General features: G+C 38.1%; 2 protein-coding genes across 4 annotated transcripts; both read left to right on the top strand.

Annotated features, from left to right (window-relative positions):
• The first annotated feature begins 1,669 nt into the window (after positions 1-1,669).
• hoxd4a (homeobox D4a) lies at positions 1,670-14,869 on the top strand. Of its 2 annotated transcripts, XM_018729084.1 has the most exons (4): positions 1,673-2,362; positions 2,816-2,912; positions 11,519-11,584; positions 14,792-14,869. In XM_018729084.1, exons 1-3 carry the CDS (start codon positions 1,954-1,956, stop codon positions 11,532-11,534), a joined length of 522 nt encoding a protein of 173 aa, XP_018584600.1. In that variant the 5' UTR covers positions 1,673-1,953; the 3' UTR covers positions 11,535-11,584; positions 14,792-14,869. The 2 variants fall into 2 exon arrangements, with proteins under 2 accessions (XP_018584599.1, XP_018584600.1); XM_018729083.2 differs by lacking the exons at positions 11,519-11,584; positions 14,792-14,869 and having other exon boundaries at positions 1,670-2,362; positions 2,816-4,194.
• Positions 14,870-14,881: 12 nt separating this feature from the next.
• Positions 14,882-17,181, top strand: hoxd3a (homeobox D3a). 2 transcript variants are annotated; one of them, XM_018729082.2, is made up of 3 exons: positions 14,882-15,336; positions 16,054-16,764; positions 17,122-17,181. In XM_018729082.2, exons 1-3 carry the CDS (start codon positions 14,895-14,897, stop codon positions 17,148-17,150), a joined length of 1,182 nt encoding a protein of 393 aa, XP_018584598.1. In that variant the 5' UTR covers positions 14,882-14,894; the 3' UTR covers positions 17,151-17,181. The 2 variants fall into 2 exon arrangements, with proteins under 2 accessions (XP_018584598.1, XP_018584597.1); XM_018729081.2 differs by lacking the exon at positions 17,122-17,181 and having other exon boundaries at positions 16,054-17,085.
• The last annotated feature ends 564 nt before the right edge of the window (positions 17,182-17,745 follow it).

The raw sequence follows: 17,745 nt of genomic DNA, 5'->3' as shown, positions 1-17,745 counted from the left end.
AAATCTCTCTTCTCAATGGAATCCACAGAACTGAAATCGAATAAATCCATATCCATCTGAAACGATGAACTTACTCCTGTTCAGTGGCCACGCCAGGCGCCCTCAGTGTCCCCTCTCAGGTTTTTTGGTGCAGGTTTTGCCAGACAACCTGGTTATCAGATGGGTCATGAAGAACTCGTGAACTTTTGTACTCCTGCAGCTCGCCTGTCGACAACGAAAAAATAATGAAACTTTGTGATATATTTGTAAATGATTTGGTTTGACCTCGTGGCCTTTAGCCTTTGCCTCATACCCGTCCACTCTTTATTCCCAGATTCGGACAGTTGATCCACTGCATGGCTCTCTTTAATTTGACCAACATCAACCAAACGTGGCTAATTCTCACATTTTCTCTATTTTCCAGCGTATTAAATATGATTATATTATGTTGTTACTGAAATGTAAGTATACTGACGTACTGAGAGCCTCGTTTTCTAATTTGCAAATTTATAGGCCAAATAACACAGAGCAGAAACGAGTGCAGATATATGAGCTAGGATATGTGTTTAAATATGCATATATACTGTATAAATTTGGTCAGTACTGTTCTATACACAGTGGAAAGTACGTCAAGTGTGAATCATATTAATTAGGTTGCAAATCACTGCATCGATGGAGTGAATGTAAAGGACACTTTAAATTTGTTTGTTTCATTCATTCTTTCTGTTTTGTATTTAACATAAAAATATTTATCAGTTTTTTTCCTCTTCAGGATGTCTTCTGAGTTTTATAATCCGTCGTCTATATATACCCTGTAGAACCGAATTTGTGTGAAGAAATCTCGGTCACAGATTCGATTCTAGGGGAGTATATGGTCGATGCAAAAACTTCGATTCTCTTTCCAATTTATAAATTTCATTAAGAAACCATAATTTTAATTCTGTCATCAAATGTACTAGCTCTTCATTTGAAATGAGACTTCTGTGTGTGAAGCACGATTTTTTTCTTTGTTGTTCCTATTGTGTACGTTGATTAAAAGCTCTGTCTTATATGTTTAATTAAAATATAGACTTGATTTATTGGAATATTTATGCAGATCGTTCTAGTTAAGATATTTGACCGGAACGTTGGTTCATTATTGATTTTATATTTTAAAAGAGCTGCGTACATTCATATTTGGTAAAAAAATAATTGCAATAAACACGAGTTATTGGATAAACTCTCAAGGATTGAACATGTATTAGTTAGCATGCCTAATGATGAACTTCATGGAAAACAAACACGTTTTCATTCGATTTTCTTTTTGTCACTTATAATGCATGCATTATTGTTATTTCATATTTGTCCTTTGGCTGTCTTTCCTAGTGACCAGGCTCATTCAGTGCAATATAACAAATGAAAGTATGAGATCCCTGTAACTTTTGGATGACCCCTTTTTCCACAAAGACGCTCCACATCAATTGTCTCGCGGCTTTATTTCCCTCGTTTTGTGCCACGGGACGTTTTCTGTCTTTTGTTTGTTTTCTTTCTGTCAAGCGTTTGAGGTTCTAGTTGACTTATTCTAATACACATTGGTTAAAAATTAAGCCAACAAGTAACTTAACTTAAACGAAAATCCCAGTCGATTGATCTCATTGTTTAATTAAGGTAGCTACAATTTTTAACTAATTGTGGCGATTACCCTTAATGTAATAGTCAATATATCACGTTTTATCATTCTAGATATTTGATCATCATTAGAGCTTCGGCTTCAATGTGTCATTTTATTGGAGGCAATTGAAAATATTTGGTAAAGTTTGTGGAAATTACTGCTAGGTGTATACTTACTCGTTAATATACTCCCTTCGCCGTGATTGGCTGAGCGGGTCACGTGGGAGACTAACTTTATTCAGTTGACAGCAAGTAGGAGGGCTCTATGGAGAGAGAAAAAAAGACAACTCGAGAAAAATTAGTATTTTCTACCTTCAGAAATTAATGGCCATGAGTTCGTATATGGTGAACTCCAAGTATGTGGATCCCAAATTTCCTCCTTGTGAGGAATATTCGCAGAACAGCTATATACCTGAGCAGGGCGCAGGCTATTACAACCCATCGCAGGACACAGACTTCCAGCACCCAGGGATCTATTCACGGTCAAACTACAGCGAGCAGCCCTTCAGCTGTAACACTGTGCAGAACTCCACGGTGCCGCCGCGGGGTCATGTGCAGGAGCAAAGCGCCCTGCCCAGTCCATTCAGCGCTCACACCGAGCAATGCCCTCCGGTCCAAATGTCCGGCCCGCGGACCTGCGGACAGCAGCAAAACACCAAGAGCCAGAACGGGATACAAGGCAAGCAGCCAGCAATAGTTTACCCCTGGATGAAGAAAGTGCACGTTACCACGGGTAAGACTGCCATCCTCCCATTCCTCTCCCCCGACCCATTTGGGCAAGTTGTGTTTCAGTCCTCTTTTCGCCCAATGAATCGTTCCGTGAAATATTTATGGGCTCTTTTGAAGGGGGCCGCCAATTACACCAGTCATAAATTTTTATTGCTTAGGAAATAGGCCGCTAGCTAGTATGTGGCCGGCTTGTAGAGTTACCGAATATTCCGCTGCTTTCGCCCCTGCCCTGGTACTGATTCTTAACGGTTTACGGGCGAATTTTGCTTTTTTTTTTTTTAAAGAAAGGATGCATCCAGGTTATGAGGCTTTAACCTGTTCAGTTCACTTTCATCTCATTAAAATTGGGAAGCATGAAATTTCCCCTCACAGAGGCAGTATTTTCAGCAACTGTATCGCCAAGTATTCTCACTTTTGACTTCTCTCTTTTTTTTTTTTTTTTTTTTGTCTTTCTCAGTGAATCCGGATTACACAGGACCCGAGCCCAAACGGTCCCGGACAGCATACACAAGGCAGCAGGTTTTGGAACTAGAGAAGGAATTTCATTTTAACAGGTATCTTACTAGAAGGCGTCGTATTGAGATTGCCCACACTCTGTGCCTGTCCGAGCGTCAGATCAAAATCTGGTTTCAGAACAGAAGAATGAAATGGAAAAAAGATCACAAACTCCCAAACACAAAGGGCAAGTCTTCTTCGGCTTCAGCTCAGCATTTGCAAAGTGTTCAGAAGGACGACCAGACTGATATCACAACTTTATAAGAAAGTGGAGGGAAACATTTACCTCCCCTCAAACGCACAGTGAACTGTATATAAGAGACAGTATTGCATCTGACTCTGCATGGTTTCCAAACATGGCGTTGCTCATTGTCATTTAATGTAAAAAGAAGCAAAAATGCCAAAACCAGTCTCCGGGATCTGTCGTGTGTGGACTTTTGTACCGATTTCCTATCACGTCGACCATTGTAACTGTTAATTGGCACAGAAGATACAGTGCATCATCACTTTCTTCAATGAGGTACAGTAGATCAGTGGGAAAAAAATACAATAATGAACATTTTTCTTTTTTTTTTTTAATCTAAAACCCCCATTGTTAAAATATTGCTCAGTTTAATATGCAAGGTGCATTTTCCCGGGTTGCGATGCCCATGTGCTTACAGCACCTTTCGGAACACGGCCGGCCAATTTGTGTTCTTATTTAAATGAACAAAGCAGAAATATATGTGAAGCTTTTATGCATATGGAATTGAAAGTGTTATGTGATCAAATTAAACTTAAAAAAAACAGCTGTTGGATGCATATAATTTGAAATAATAAAACTAGCCATAACGAACAAAATTCCCAGCTTTGCTGTACCGTGGTTTACTGAGGTTTTTCGTTTGGATTTTTTTTTTTTTTTTAAATTTCGTGCACAGTTGTCGTGCGTGTGTCTGAATACTCTTATGTTCCCGTGACTTTTGCTCGTTCAACTTTCCTCTGAAAAGGACGCTGAATTAAATTAAATTGAGCTGTATGCAATAAAACCATGTTAAAGACCATGTCACTCCATCAGGGACGATCGTTTTCGTGGTAGATCAGAATACTCAGTTGAGTAACTCGGTTATAAATCCTCTCCTGACATGTTTGTAAACAGTGTGTATTTCGAGAGTCTGTATGTCCTGGTCTCCATATGCCATTTTAAAGGTTCCCAGTAAGAGTCTTCGTACCAATGACTTCTATTTGTATAAATGATGTGTATACTAATGCTTGTGTTTTTTATATTTATTTATATAATTTGAAGTCATTTCAAAGTGTAAAATCGACCATTCAGAAAGCACCCACGCTTCTGTGTTTCTCCACTTGCACCTTTTAACATGAAGAAATTATTTTCTTTCCAATAAATGAAACATGAACTTTGTCAGATTGAATTTTTTGCCCCTTTAAGTTTAGTTTAAATGTTCATCAAATATTGAACTTTATGCCTTATATGCACGTACAGTTAAAATATTTATAAACGAGTATTGCTATATATATGGAAATATTCTGGATTTAAAAAAAAAAAAAATCAGAACCACTGTAATGCGTATGAGCGTGTTTGTAGAAAACACTAGGTAAATATCTGAGCCTATGGTACAATTTAAAAAATAATACCGCTCTATAAATACTCCTGTAATATCTTCCTCTAAAATATTTTTCGTATTTTCTCCCCATTTCGTTGTCTGCACGCTAAAAACGCGGTTATTTTCTTCGGGACGCCCTCTGTTTTATTCTAAAAATGTATTTTTTAACTGAAGTTCGGCGACGCTTCTGGAGACGGTTCACCCAGAGGACACATCTTCTATTAGATGAGCGGTATTTCAGCCGCAAGGACTGACCTCTAAACCCCTGACCCGCCGGACCTCAAGTCCTTTCTAGCGCAGACAGGATTTGCATTCAGTTTTAGTTGATGACTTTTTATCATAATTTAGCATTGTTATCTTAAATAGCGCAGTTAGCATACTATGAAAAAATATGTGTTCTTTGAATCTTCGTTTTAGCATGCAGACCTGGATACAATTTTTGCCCCCCAAATAGATTAATCTGAAAATTGAAATCTGGGTTTTAGTAATTCCTAAATGTCGAGTACCAGTTTCATATATGTGTATAAGAGAATCGCTCTGTCGTTAATAGCTAAAATAATTGCTAATAATAATTTAGGCCTACAGTCTACTAAGAAATATCTTTAAAATTCTTTCAGATACGTCACCTTTCCACGTGAACAGTCCTAATGTGTTCAGGTTTAGTAGCTTTCTACAGATTTACTCCGTAGTTTATGGCCAGTGTTGCTGACAGATGTGAATTCCGAATGTTACATGACAATATATTGTAATACATGCAACTTATGCGAAATGCCCAACGCTTGCATTTCTTTACCATATAATTTGTAATGATTTCTGGTACATGTTATATGTCTTGCTTTTCTCAAATAAATGTGGTTTCTATTGTCATAACACACGCAGAGAAGCTCAACTTCGTATATTTTATGCATGCGGACTTTCCAATTCAGTTATGCAAAGAGTTGCTGTGTCTCCTTTAACTGCCTCGTGGAAAGCGACCAAAACATCAAAAGAGCCTGATGTGGTTATTTAGTATCACAACACGGACCTGTGTAATTTGATTTATTAAAGATTCGTTTTATTGTGTCAAAGGTGCGTTTTATAGTCCAGTTACTGTTACAAATCACAAGAAACGCAAAGGAAGCTTACATTCCGGTTGTCTTCATGTAAGTTTCGCCAGTATTTGGCAATATTAACAAAATATTGATTAAGTGGTGTTTCTCTTTTTTTTTTCTCCATCGCATTGAAATTCAGTTGAATGATTCCTCGTGCGCGCGCGCGCGCTCACGCGCACGCGCACCTCGTGGCGCCCATCTCGCCCTGACACGCAGCGCTACTCCACACACATAAAATTTTACTGCCGTTATCAGCTGTGGTTAATGTGCACATACTGCTACATGAAGGATGTAAGATAATGTAAAAATATAGCTCTGATTGTGTATGAAATCAACTTTACAGTTATTTCCGGTAGCATACAGTTTCATTCATAAGTGTAGCTGTGCTAATTGACAATAATATAATGTCTAGTTTAAGCTCTTCTGTATACAACTAAGCTTTTCCGACTGCGTTCCTGAGATTTTCTACCATAACTGAGTACCAGTGGAATTGTCGGTGGACCGTTCATTTTCAGATTGAGTGGGCAAAAGCTTGGAATCTAAATACCAAGTGCCTTGCAGCATGATAGTGTATTGTTGAGAAAAATGTGGTGAAAATTACGAAAATACACCACGCTGCTCTCAGTAAGTGAAGGTAGCGGATCCAGTCCATTGTCTCAGGCTTTGCTTCTCGGCGTGTTGTGACTGTTGACCCTGTGGTGGGAACGGGAGGAATGAAAGCCAGGCATAGGCAGTGCCACTTTGCAACAATGACATTGCTGGGAAGACACCGGCGCCACTCTCACTACGGTCCACCAACGGCCATGTTTGATATTCAGCCCTTCGCCTTGCAACGCCGCTCCTTAAGACATAATAAACTGAGCCGCCTGCATCCGAAGATATAACTCGGGGACCGTAAGGCTCCTTTCTGTTTCCTTTTTTTATTTGACCACGTGATTGTCTAAATAATTAATGCAGCACGTCCCCTAGAAACACGGCGTCGTCATTAATCGCGAGGACTCTATCAGACTTGAAAACTGAAGAGATCCCAAGAAAATAATATACAAACGGCGCGCTATCCAACGCTACTGTAGCCAGAACATTTGTGTAGGATCTGAGCAAATGGAAGCTTGGTAGGTAAACATTTAAGTTTCATTTTTAGCAGAATGATGGTAAAGGAACTTCTACGTCACTTATTTGATAAATTGCGCCCTTTGATAGTTGCGCCGGGGCTACCATTAGACAGCCTGAAGTTGTAATGGGCTGTTATATGATGACCTCTTGCTGCCGAAGTCCTTTTCTTTCTAGAATCAAACCTGGGCGACGTTAACAAAGCAGTGTTTGGAATTGTGACATACCTTCTTCGCTTTCATTGAAATTTCATGTCTCGATTTGTATCATTTATGCGTCCACATACTGAAGCTGTGTGAATCAGAATAGAGCTCTGTGTTTATGATGTGCTTTATAAGATGTGTAGTAAATTGTTAAAGCTCCTGAGCGGTTTTACTGGCTTCATTCTAGGGCCTTCGTTTGATTTATGATGTGATCCGTTAAAGGTGTCTTTAGGTCACGATGTAATTTCTACATATTTACCTTCTTGAACATATTTTTAGACATTTTACCAAAAAAATGACGGAGATACAGCTGTGGAATACTATGTGCATTTATCAGGACATATCATGTGTGTATATAAGACGGGAATAATCCGAATCACAGCAGTACAAACATAGAAGGTTTATTTTTCATATTTAATGTTGAACAAATAATCCACATGTTAATGAAATCGATAAGAAAAAAAAATGCATATTCTGGAGAAAATAAAATAAAAAAACTTATTTTTACGGGGTTAAAATATTTGCTTATTTTTGATGACCCCAGGAAATGTTAATATCTAGCGGGAGCGGCATCAAAATATTAATGGTGTATAATAATGACAATTTGAATTCAGGGACAAGGTGGGAGTGCTGTGAGCAGGCTGACAGTGTGTCTGTGTGTTGTAAATCATTTCCAGTAATTCCTGAAAGGGTGCGGGACTGCTGGGGGCCGGGCGCCGACTGTAAATCTTTCAGTTTTATTGCCCCATGAACATATGCTCCGATGGTAGAGGTCTTGCATCCTTTCCTCAGGACAGGTCTCCGCTCCGCCAGGTTCCCACCTTCACTGAAAATTACCACTATCTCTCTCGGTTTCCACTTTCCATCATCCTGCGGGTTTCAACACTGCCGAAACGGCATTTAAGGACACCCTTTATTATTGCGAAAACCATAGGAAGAAACTATCTGTGAAGTCATAAAAATGGTTATTTCCGATATTTATGTTTCAATGGGCAGCACAGTGTGAATCGTAAAAAAATACCCACAGGAAATTCAGATACCGTGTTATACATTGCATGCAGAATATCGGAATCTATTGATTTCATTTGCGTCCACATATATGTAACGGACCCAATACATTTATTGCTCCGGAACATATGAGAGAGACAACGAGGCGTTTGGTGCGATTTTGATAAAATATAGCTCACGAAGGAGGTCAGACATTCATGTTCACGATCAAGTCATTCTGGCCAAATTTGTCCCATATTTTTATTATTTCTTTGAATGCAAATGTATTATTACAGCTTGTAAGGGGGTATAAGCAGATATTTAAATAACAGCATTCATTGTTAGTCGTGTGGTGTGGTTTGAAGAGGAACCGGGCTATTTTCCGACATAATTCGCTCTAAAAATCCCATGAAATGATGGTATGTTTGGTCCCACATGCGACGTGAAACTGAGTCACAAAGATGATATTTCAAGGTATTAATTTATTTGAAAAAAAATATGTGAAAATGCATAGATCAGTGTAAAGGTTTGCTCTTACAGTCAAGATATACAAAAAAAAACAGTAACACACAAACTAGAAAAACATACCTTTAAACGCAGCAGAATTTAAATGGTATTATTCATAATTGTCCGTTTATATAAGGAGCAATAGCAATGCCAAGCAGCGGTATTATACGTGAAGTGCTTCGGAGGGATTTTGCATAGGTGTAATGAAAGTTCCTCTACTATTCGATATTTTCGATGGGAATTCGGATTTTCGGGCAATAAAGAGAGAAAGGGAAAGGTGCACATGGGTATAAATGGAAATTCTCTTGCTTAAAAATGTATTTGTGGGGGCAAAGTTCCAGCCTCAATCAGAACAATCTGCGATCCAGATCACGTGGACAAATATGGTTGTATTTTAAGGCAGTGCCTTTATTTGTTATTTTAAAGGGTTTCCGAAACCCTGGGAAAGTCATGATTTGTGACTTTGAAAATTGTATCTGTTACTATAAATTCGTTTTTTTTTCCTTTCCTATCAATGGGTGGCTGATGATTAGCAGTATTGTAGAATAAGGGTACCAACTGTATTCGCTTTTTATTGGTTGGGTGCGAGTCTCTTTCCATTCTATCGGGAATACTGTCTGCATTGGTATATGGAAATGTCTGAAAAACCGCAAGATCAGGTTTAGGACAGTATTGTCTGCAGACAAAGGGTGAAGGATATATTCTCGAGACTGCAGTGGAAGAAATTGAGAGTGAGAAGCACGAGTTTATGATAAATTGATTCACAGGTAAGCAATTGCATGGCAAAATGCAGCCTTTAACCATGGCTTTACATAATGCGGGAGTATAAATATGATTTATTTCATTGAAAGGAGGTGGTCTTTATTAATGCTGTTCTTGCTAGCTTCTAAGCAAAGCATATTTGGAGATCCAAACAATGCATTTTACCACATTTTGAACGTTATAGCATACGCATTTCAGGTGTATATTCTTGTGCCTTTTATTTCATGTTTAATAAGAAAAAACCGAGGGAATGATGTTGAAAGTGAACTTTAATGACTATCAAATAGAAAATTCGACGCTGAGAATTATTTATTGTTTGGCTATTGTTTGACATGATTTATGTCATCGCAGGCTTAGATATATGACAAATCATATTTATTTAAACATGCAATTGTAGGCACGATCGCATCCTGTGGCTTGGTGTTTTGTTTCTTTTTCTTGTGATACACTTCAGATTAAATGAAAATACTTTAATTCATAATTTTCGCATATTGGAATTTCCGTTACCTGTAAAAGGCAGTACCGTTTTGATGATGAAATTATTAAGGTAATACACAAATTAAGTGTTTTTGAAAACAAAATGTTATTCTTTACATGAGTATTACGTTTTACCCTTTCTTAAAAAGCAATTAATCCCTTCTGAAGGTGAACTCTGGTAGTACTGAAAATAACTTTAATCGCTGATCTCATTCGAGGTAATTTGATGCCTTTAATTATTTTATCGTAAAGCCAGTTTTTATCCTTTACAAAGAGCTAATGATGCAGAAATCTGGTATGTTTTTCTTTGAATCTGAAACGAATTCGTGAGACATCTAATACTGTCCTCGTCCTGAAAACATTTTATTATTGTCCTCTCTTGATGATGAGAAAATGAAGGACACATTTATTCTAAAAGGCATTCATAGGGAAAACGTAGGGGAAATCTAAGAGTTGTGCTCTATTGGAAATTTGAACACTTTTTTTCTTAGAAACATGCCTGGAAGCGAAGGGCCTTCCAAGTGAGCGGGTACAATGTAATTATCCAGATTTCCTATTTCATTCGGCCGGACGGATTCAGAGCTACTTACTTCCCTATAAATTCTGAGCACTTCCAATTTCCTGGATATAAAGTAAAAACACCGCCGGTGTGAGGATTTCTTTGACCCATTAGCCGCATTGGCCATTCATTTGCATTAATGCAGAGAGATGAATTCTCTTAATAAATCGATTACCACGTCTGAAACAATACAGTACTTTATTTACATCATGTTTACAAAATGATACGAAATCGACAAAAGCAAAGCGACGAATTTCAACTATCTAACATGCAATTGAAATTATACGTTGAAAAAGGTTTTATAAGGCTATGTAAATAAAAACCTATTGTGTTATTATATATGCCAACTTACCGTAGCATTGCGTGGGCGAGAAACATTGTTGTGTTAAAAAGAGACCCATGCCAAGCAATGCAAACGACAATAAATAATCCCATTAAATACACACTGAACATGACGGACCCATTCCTCTGGACCAACCTTCTTTCACTTGTATGGCGGTGAAATCGCACTTGCTTCTTAGTTCTTTCCTATGCGAAAATAAGAGAAACTCCAAAGAGCCACTGAATGAAATGCAGAAAGTACTGAAAAAGAGGCCAGCGGACGCAAAATTTGCGCCTACATCTTCCAAGTTCGGTTACTTGTGAAATAAGATCGCTGTCTCCCGAAAAGTGGTTTTAAAGTGTCGTGTCTCCGGGCTCTTGTTTTGGCATAAAAGAGAAGTGGTGAAAAGTTGTGCGATCAGATGCTTTGTGACTCTTTACTAGAAGCGCTTCCGTTCGTTGTTCATTAATCTGTGAGTTATTGCTCGGAGAGCCAAAGGTCATCCAAAAAGGCTTATGACTGCTAAATATTTCTGGCCTGCTATGCTTTGTGAGGATTCACTCGTGCAATTTTTCTCCACAGCGGACTTGAATGCTTGCGTTAAGTCCCATGACAACTATATGTGTCTGTGACTTAAGATATATTTTGAATTACATGTTCTCCCTTTCGCAGGTTAGCGCATCAGTTCAAGGCAAACGACACAACAGACGCCCAGTGCCTTTAATGTTTCGTGTTACTTTATCAAGCACATAAGCAATTTAAGATCATATTAAATTTACATTAGTGCGTAAAATTAGCACATTTTAAAACATGAAATTATTTTACTTTCTAGCTGTTAAAATACCACATACTTCAAATTATTCCTGTATTTAAGAGATGTGAACATGCCAATACTGAACAAGAACAGTATTTGTCGACATTAGCAAATATAACTTGAACTTTTAATAGCCTATATGTGGATGAAAAAACTAAATAATTGGCAGATGATAGAGCACCACTAACAGAAGAGGCCCTGCTTGATAAATGGATTGTTTTTCTTCTTCCAGGTCGGGGCGACCATGATGAAACAGGCGTGAAAGAAAAAATAAAAATCCAAATCAGCACAAAAGACGGTAGGTAATTTAATCAATTTAATTGGATTTTCACATAAAACTAAAAGGACAAAACACAGCTACACAGGTTGCAAAGGAAGTACATTTCCATAGCAAGGGTTCTGTAATATAATAAGATTTTTTTCTATCTTGCTGTAAAAATTAAAAATATGTATGTAATTTTACATCTTTATACAGTTGTAGTAGGATTAATCATAATCTGCATATTTGCAGTCACTTATACATACAGTACATACAGAGCATACATCTCAGGGTCATACATATTCTTTTGAACTTTATATATATATATATTACCACTAATAATTCTAGGCCAGTAACAAGCAACAGATATTTTATTTTTATGCAAACTCTAAGTAATAACAATCATAGCAAAAAGCCATAATTCCTAAAAGTGTTCACAGAAAGGCCTACCAAAACCCATAGTAGACTATTAGAAGAACTACTCAGGAAAAAAAAAAAAAACAAACAAATTTCCCGAAATGGTCTGGGAATCACAGAGAACATATTTACAGGTTTAACAACATAAACCCAATAAATCCAAAGAAAATAAATGCAGTGGCCAAATGCGGTCCCTTTAAGCATGTCATAAAAATGCCAGAAGTATTTCCACCCGTTGCCAGATGAGCAATAATCCTTTTGGCTTTGGGAAGTATGATTTTTCCTTTTGCTGCACTGTGTGGACGACGGCTCTGTTTGGCATTCGCTGCAACAATTTTAGTCTCAAAAGTGGTTTGTGGAGGATGTTAGCCGGGTTTATATAAACGAAGCCTCCATTATTGCAAAGGGAACAACTTTGCGGAGTAGGGGGTTCCTTTTCTAAGACGACTCCTACGCTCACACTGTTTTGCACTTCTGAGGACAGCAGCTCCAGAGAAGTGTTTTTCTTTTCATTCCTTGCTGAGGCGTTTACTACCATAACACGGCCAGTCATAAATTTAACTGCGCTCCACAGTGACAGGTGCATTGATATGCAGTGAGCGGACTTTCGGCCTTTCTAATAACTACTGTATTGGCTTGCACACCCTGCCTGTGTTATTTTAATACTGAATTTGAAGCAGAAACTGAAACAGCCACCATAACATTTGAAGGAGCTAAGAAATGAGTCGCATGCAATAAATATTGGGGGGCTATTTTTTTCCCCACGCAAACCGTGTGTCTCAGGGCGGATTTCACATTCACGTTGGAATTGGCGAATTGAAACAATTTATGCATAGCAAAACGAATAAAGGCGGGAAAGATGTGCTTTCGATGCCAAATTATAAAAAAAGATAATAGTAGTAAAAAAATAACATGCAGTGGAGACCGATGTCCAGATTTTAGTCGTATCACGCGTTCACCATTGGCAAATTAGACAAAGACCGCCAAAGGGTTGGAAAAGTCAGATCTGGAATCAGCCGACCATTGTCGACATGATTTATAACCCCAACTTTTTTGTAAAGTTCAAGCAAAGTTCACTCACAAGAAAGATCCGTTTCTAAGAAAAATATACGTGCTTAACTTAAAGTGCATTGTAAGTGCAGTGCATGCATATAATAATATGCATTTTTATCACGCAGCTCAGTTAACACCACAGATCCCGCTTTAATAAAGTTACAGTTAATTAAAAATGTGTGTGAATACAATACATAAAATGAACGTTTAGGTATTAATCTATCAGTGTGTACATTTATAGTATATCAGTATGCAGTGTGTGTATATATACCCAGTATAATCTGTTTGCCCTAACAGCAGTGTTGTCGAATATTTCCATGACATTTTCGTCAAGATTGTTTTTTTGGCTGCGCTGTGGGATAGAAGTGAAAGGGGTGATGTTTGGATCCTCTTTGCTGATTCGGCCTTTTTCTTTGATTGATTTCACACAAAAGGGTATCTATACAACACAAGTTACAGTTTAACTCTGCTGTTTCTTTGCTGCCTACGGCTTTGAAAGGGAAAGGTTGTAAGATCGGAGTCTTAAACATTCTCAAGAGCCCGTAATTTCAATTTGCTACAGGGAAAAATGATTTCAGTTATTTCTGGGACAGCTTGTCGAGATAACGGTTTCTGTAAAAATCTGATCTGAGATGTGCTGAAATGCTGAAACGAGCACGCTTCTTAAAATGAAAAATTATTCCAATGGAAAAAAAAATCACCAGATGTTATACTGAATGTCAGTGAACCAGTAATCTACGGTATATTTCAAATTTCAGGATATATTTTCGTCTTTAAGACAAAAGAAGAATCATATGACATTGGTGGGTTTTAACAACAGCTAAAAAACTAAAGCAAAGAAAAAAACGTTATAGTGAAATAAATTTTAGGTATGTGGAAAAAACCGTGCATGTGTAACACATGTATCATTTATGAAATTAGCATTGTTCTTGTTACGTTATCCACTGATAAATTTAACTACAGGATTAAGTAGAACTGGACCATTGCACATTCAACTGTGTGTAACAACATTAACTACATTTTAAGGTACTTTATGAACCTTTAAATCAATATAAATAATAGTGTCTTAATTCTGTTACTTTTGGTTTTCTTTAAAAATGAAGGCTGGATAGAACAAATATTTCTAAAGAAAGTGACCGGAAATTGAATTCGCATGCCTTGCATTCCTGCAATAGCACATTTATCTATTATTATTATTATTATTATTATTATTACTAGTAGTACTAGTAGTAGTACTGTGTCATCATATTGTAATATTTTGCACATCTGAATTAATGTTTTTTAATAACAGAAGCAACTGAATCAATCTGAACAAAGAACAAAAGGTTTGCGTAAAAATTAATGCTAAACACCTAAGGCATGATGTCTCCTGATAACAGGCCAACGCTGGCATTCTATTATATGATCTGTCCTCTTCTAAAAATGTGTCCTTACACAAATTATTCATTTAAGAATTTGCTATCTAAAGAAGTTAGATTTTAAAATGTTTAACCATTTTTTGGTTACTGTACATGTGACATCAATTAATTTACAGCAGGAACAACTTCTGTCCCACATCCCAAGACAAACATTCAACACAGTACAGCTCCCAACTAACTATTAAGTTATGCATCCTCACACTGCACTGGAAAATATCTAAATGCCAAGTATAAATTTTTCTAAAACGATTCCAGGAAAAGGTAGCAGTGAATGGGTCTTAAAGTCTGCATATGAATTCGTATGAATGAGGACTGTACTTTCCAGGAAAACTCATAGTTTCTCATTGTATTTTTACAGGTCAAGTGGCAAAGAAAGAGTGGGAGTTTCCATTCACGTGACAGGAGAACAACCCATGCCACTGGATTAGGACACACGGGCCTACTTACTTTTAATCTTCATAATGCAGAAAGCCACTTACTATGATAATTCTGGACTTTTTGGAGGCTACTCATACTCCAAATCTGATTCCTATAGCTATGGTTCCACTCATCAACCTTACCCTTCTTCCAATATTGAGAATGATTTTCAGGGTCCAATCTGCACAATCCAAACATCAACAATTCGACCCCCAACTCATAAAAATGGTGACATGAATGGCAGCTGCATGCGAACGGGCAGCAGCCAAGGTAACAGCCAACCAGTGAGCATTGGTGAGCAACAGCAAGCACCTCCTTTGCCTGCCTCCTCACCCAACTCCAGCAGCGCCCCAACACAGAAAAAGAAGCCCTCCTCCAATGGGGCTTCGAATACTGCCACGCCAGTCATAACAAAACAAATATTCCCATGGATGAAGGAGTCCAGGCAGAACTCTAAACAGAAAAGCAACAACTGCACTGCTACAGGTATTTCTCATATGGTTTATGTATCAGTCATTGTATGTGTGTGTGTGTGTGTGTGTGTGTTTGAGGTCTGAAGTCACTCAGAAGAACATGATGTAATAAGGACATTCTAAAACATTTCATAAAGGTTATTAATATCTCTTATAATTGTGTGATCCATCTATGAGGAAGAATGAAACCATGTAATTTATACCTAAATGACAGAAATATTTCTATTATTATTTTTTTTAAACAACCTCTGGCTTCTGGGACAACAACATGTTACTAAAATAAGTTGGCTATATGCAATCACAGTTATGAGCTATTATGAAACAGCAGTTGGGAAAGAGCTGAAATCAAACTTTTAACCATTCAATAAGTTTTACTGCTGGTGCTATTATAAATGGCAGAGTATTAAAAATGAAAAGGGAATAGTAAGAACCAACAAGAACAATTTATACAGAATGCAACAAGACAACAATAACAACAATAATAATAATAATAATAATAATAATAATAATAATAATAAATTTTTATTGTTGAGTACTAAAAGGAAAAGAATAAGTTCTGAACCAGGGCCCCGGCTGAAAAGCCCCTTTTATTTTTAAAATTTCCTTGCGATCATTAGCTTTTAAAACGCAGTCTTTATTTCAGTACATTGCGCATTTGAAGCGTCCCTCAGTTCCACACACAGGACTGAGCTACATGCACATTCACAGCTTCTCTTGGTACTCATTTCAGGTGACACCTGTGACGACAAAAGCCCACCTGGACCAGCCTCCAAGAGGGTCCGCACTGCCTACACGAGTGCCCAGCTCGTGGAGCTCGAAAAGGAGTTCCACTTCAACCGCTACCTGTGCCGTCCGCGCAGAGTGGAGATGGCCAACCTGCTGAATCTCACCGAGCGCCAAATCAAGATCTGGTTTCAGAACAGGAGGATGAAGTACAAAAAAGACCAAAAAGCCAAAGGGGTCATGCATTCTCCTATCGGACACTCTCCGGACAGGAGTCCACCGTTAAGCGGCCCGAATCACATCGGATACTCGTCGCAGCTGCCGAATGTGAACAGCCTGAGCTACGACGCCCCCTCGCCCCCGCCGTTCGCCAAGCCGCAGCAGAACATGTACGGCCTGGCCGCGTACACGGCGCCCCTGGGGGGCTGCATGCCGCAGCAGAAGAGGTACCCGGGGCCAGAGTACGAGCACCACAGCATGCAAGGAAACGGCGGCTTCGCCAACGCCAATTTGCAGGGCAGTCCCGTGTACGTCGGAGGAAACTTCGTCGATTCCATGCCAGCCTCTGGCCCCATGTTCAACCTCGGCCACCTCCCCCATCCCTCATCCGCCAGCGTGGACTACAGCTGTGCCGCTCAGATCCCGGGGAACCACCACCACGGACCCTGTGACCCCCATCCTACATACACAGACCTTACTTCTCACCACGCATCTCAGGGTAGGATTCAGGACGCGCCCAAACTAACGCATCTGTAGTAGTGGAGTCCATTTGTGAGCTCAGCGATGTGATCGCTCTTTTATTACCTCACTAGTTTAAAGTACTTTATATAATTGCGCTTCAGCAGTCATCTGTGTTAGCCAGTATTATTATTATTATTATTATTATTATTATTATTATTCACACCATTATTACTATTATCATGGCTGTTAGCCCTTTGTTTTATATATAAAACCGTGGTCCCTTTTCTCCACTCCCGAGGATCCATTCACAGATTGTTTATTGTCCAGCTGTTTTAATTTCTAAAGTGCAATGCTTAACCTGGAGGACTGAATATTTTATAACTTTTACTTGAAGGTAAGTCCTGTAGATCTATCAAGTTTTAGCCGATCGTCATACAAGGATGTGGCTTTCAATAAGAAAAAAAGAAGAAAAGAAAGAAAAGAAAAGAGAAGAAACAAGAAAAAAAAAAAAACTTGTCTGTATTCGGTTTCAGTCCGGAAAGCATAATTTATTATTTTAATGTCAAAATTTTATGACAGACACTTATCTTGACTAAGGTATTTATTATTTAAAGAACTTTTTTTTTACCAGTTATTATTTATCCTTGACTTATTGTAAGCTGTTTGTATGGACATATGTAGAATTTATGCAACAAAATCTGGACGACGTTGTCCCTTGCCATTATTGCCCCTTTTAGTGAGTTGGTTTAAATGAAAAATAGTTTGAAACAGTTGTACAAGTGGCTGGTGTTCGTGGTTTTGTAAGGATTCATTCTGACCAATTGTAGCTCTTATCTAAAATATGTTGTTGAAAATGAATATATTTCTGCTTTGTTTTTACTGAAATGTCGGAAACATTTTTTTTTAAAAAAAGTTAAAACTCAGCATAATTCTCAAAACAGGTTAATTTTACTGTAGATATGCAATACTTAAGCATGTCATTCTTTGTCTTTTTTCAAATTACCCCACTTCAGTTTTT

The sequence above is a fragment of the Scleropages formosus genome, chromosome 21, assembly GCF_900964775.1.
Source record: "Scleropages formosus chromosome 21, fSclFor1.1, whole genome shotgun sequence".
Lineage (NCBI taxonomy): Eukaryota > Metazoa > Chordata > Actinopteri > Osteoglossiformes > Osteoglossidae > Scleropages > Scleropages formosus.
This window is presented reverse-complemented; position numbering and strand designations above follow the sequence as displayed.

Excerpts from the sequence above, each read along its gene's own strand:
- hoxd4a (XM_018729083.2), top strand. The coding sequence starts at position 1,954 with ATGGCCATGAGTTCGTATATGGTGAACTCCAAGTATGTGGATCCCAAA. Across the intron at positions 2,363-2,815 it reads GAAAGTGCACGTTACCACGG|TGAATCCGGATTACACAGGA; the intron begins GTAAGACTGCCA and ends TGTCTTTCTCAG.
- hoxd3a (XM_018729081.2), top strand. The coding sequence starts at position 14,895 with ATGCAGAAAGCCACTTACTATGATAATTCTGGACTTTTTGGAGGCTAC. Across the intron at positions 15,337-16,053 it reads CAACAACTGCACTGCTACAG|GTGACACCTGTGACGACAAA; the intron begins GTATTTCTCATA and ends TACTCATTTCAG.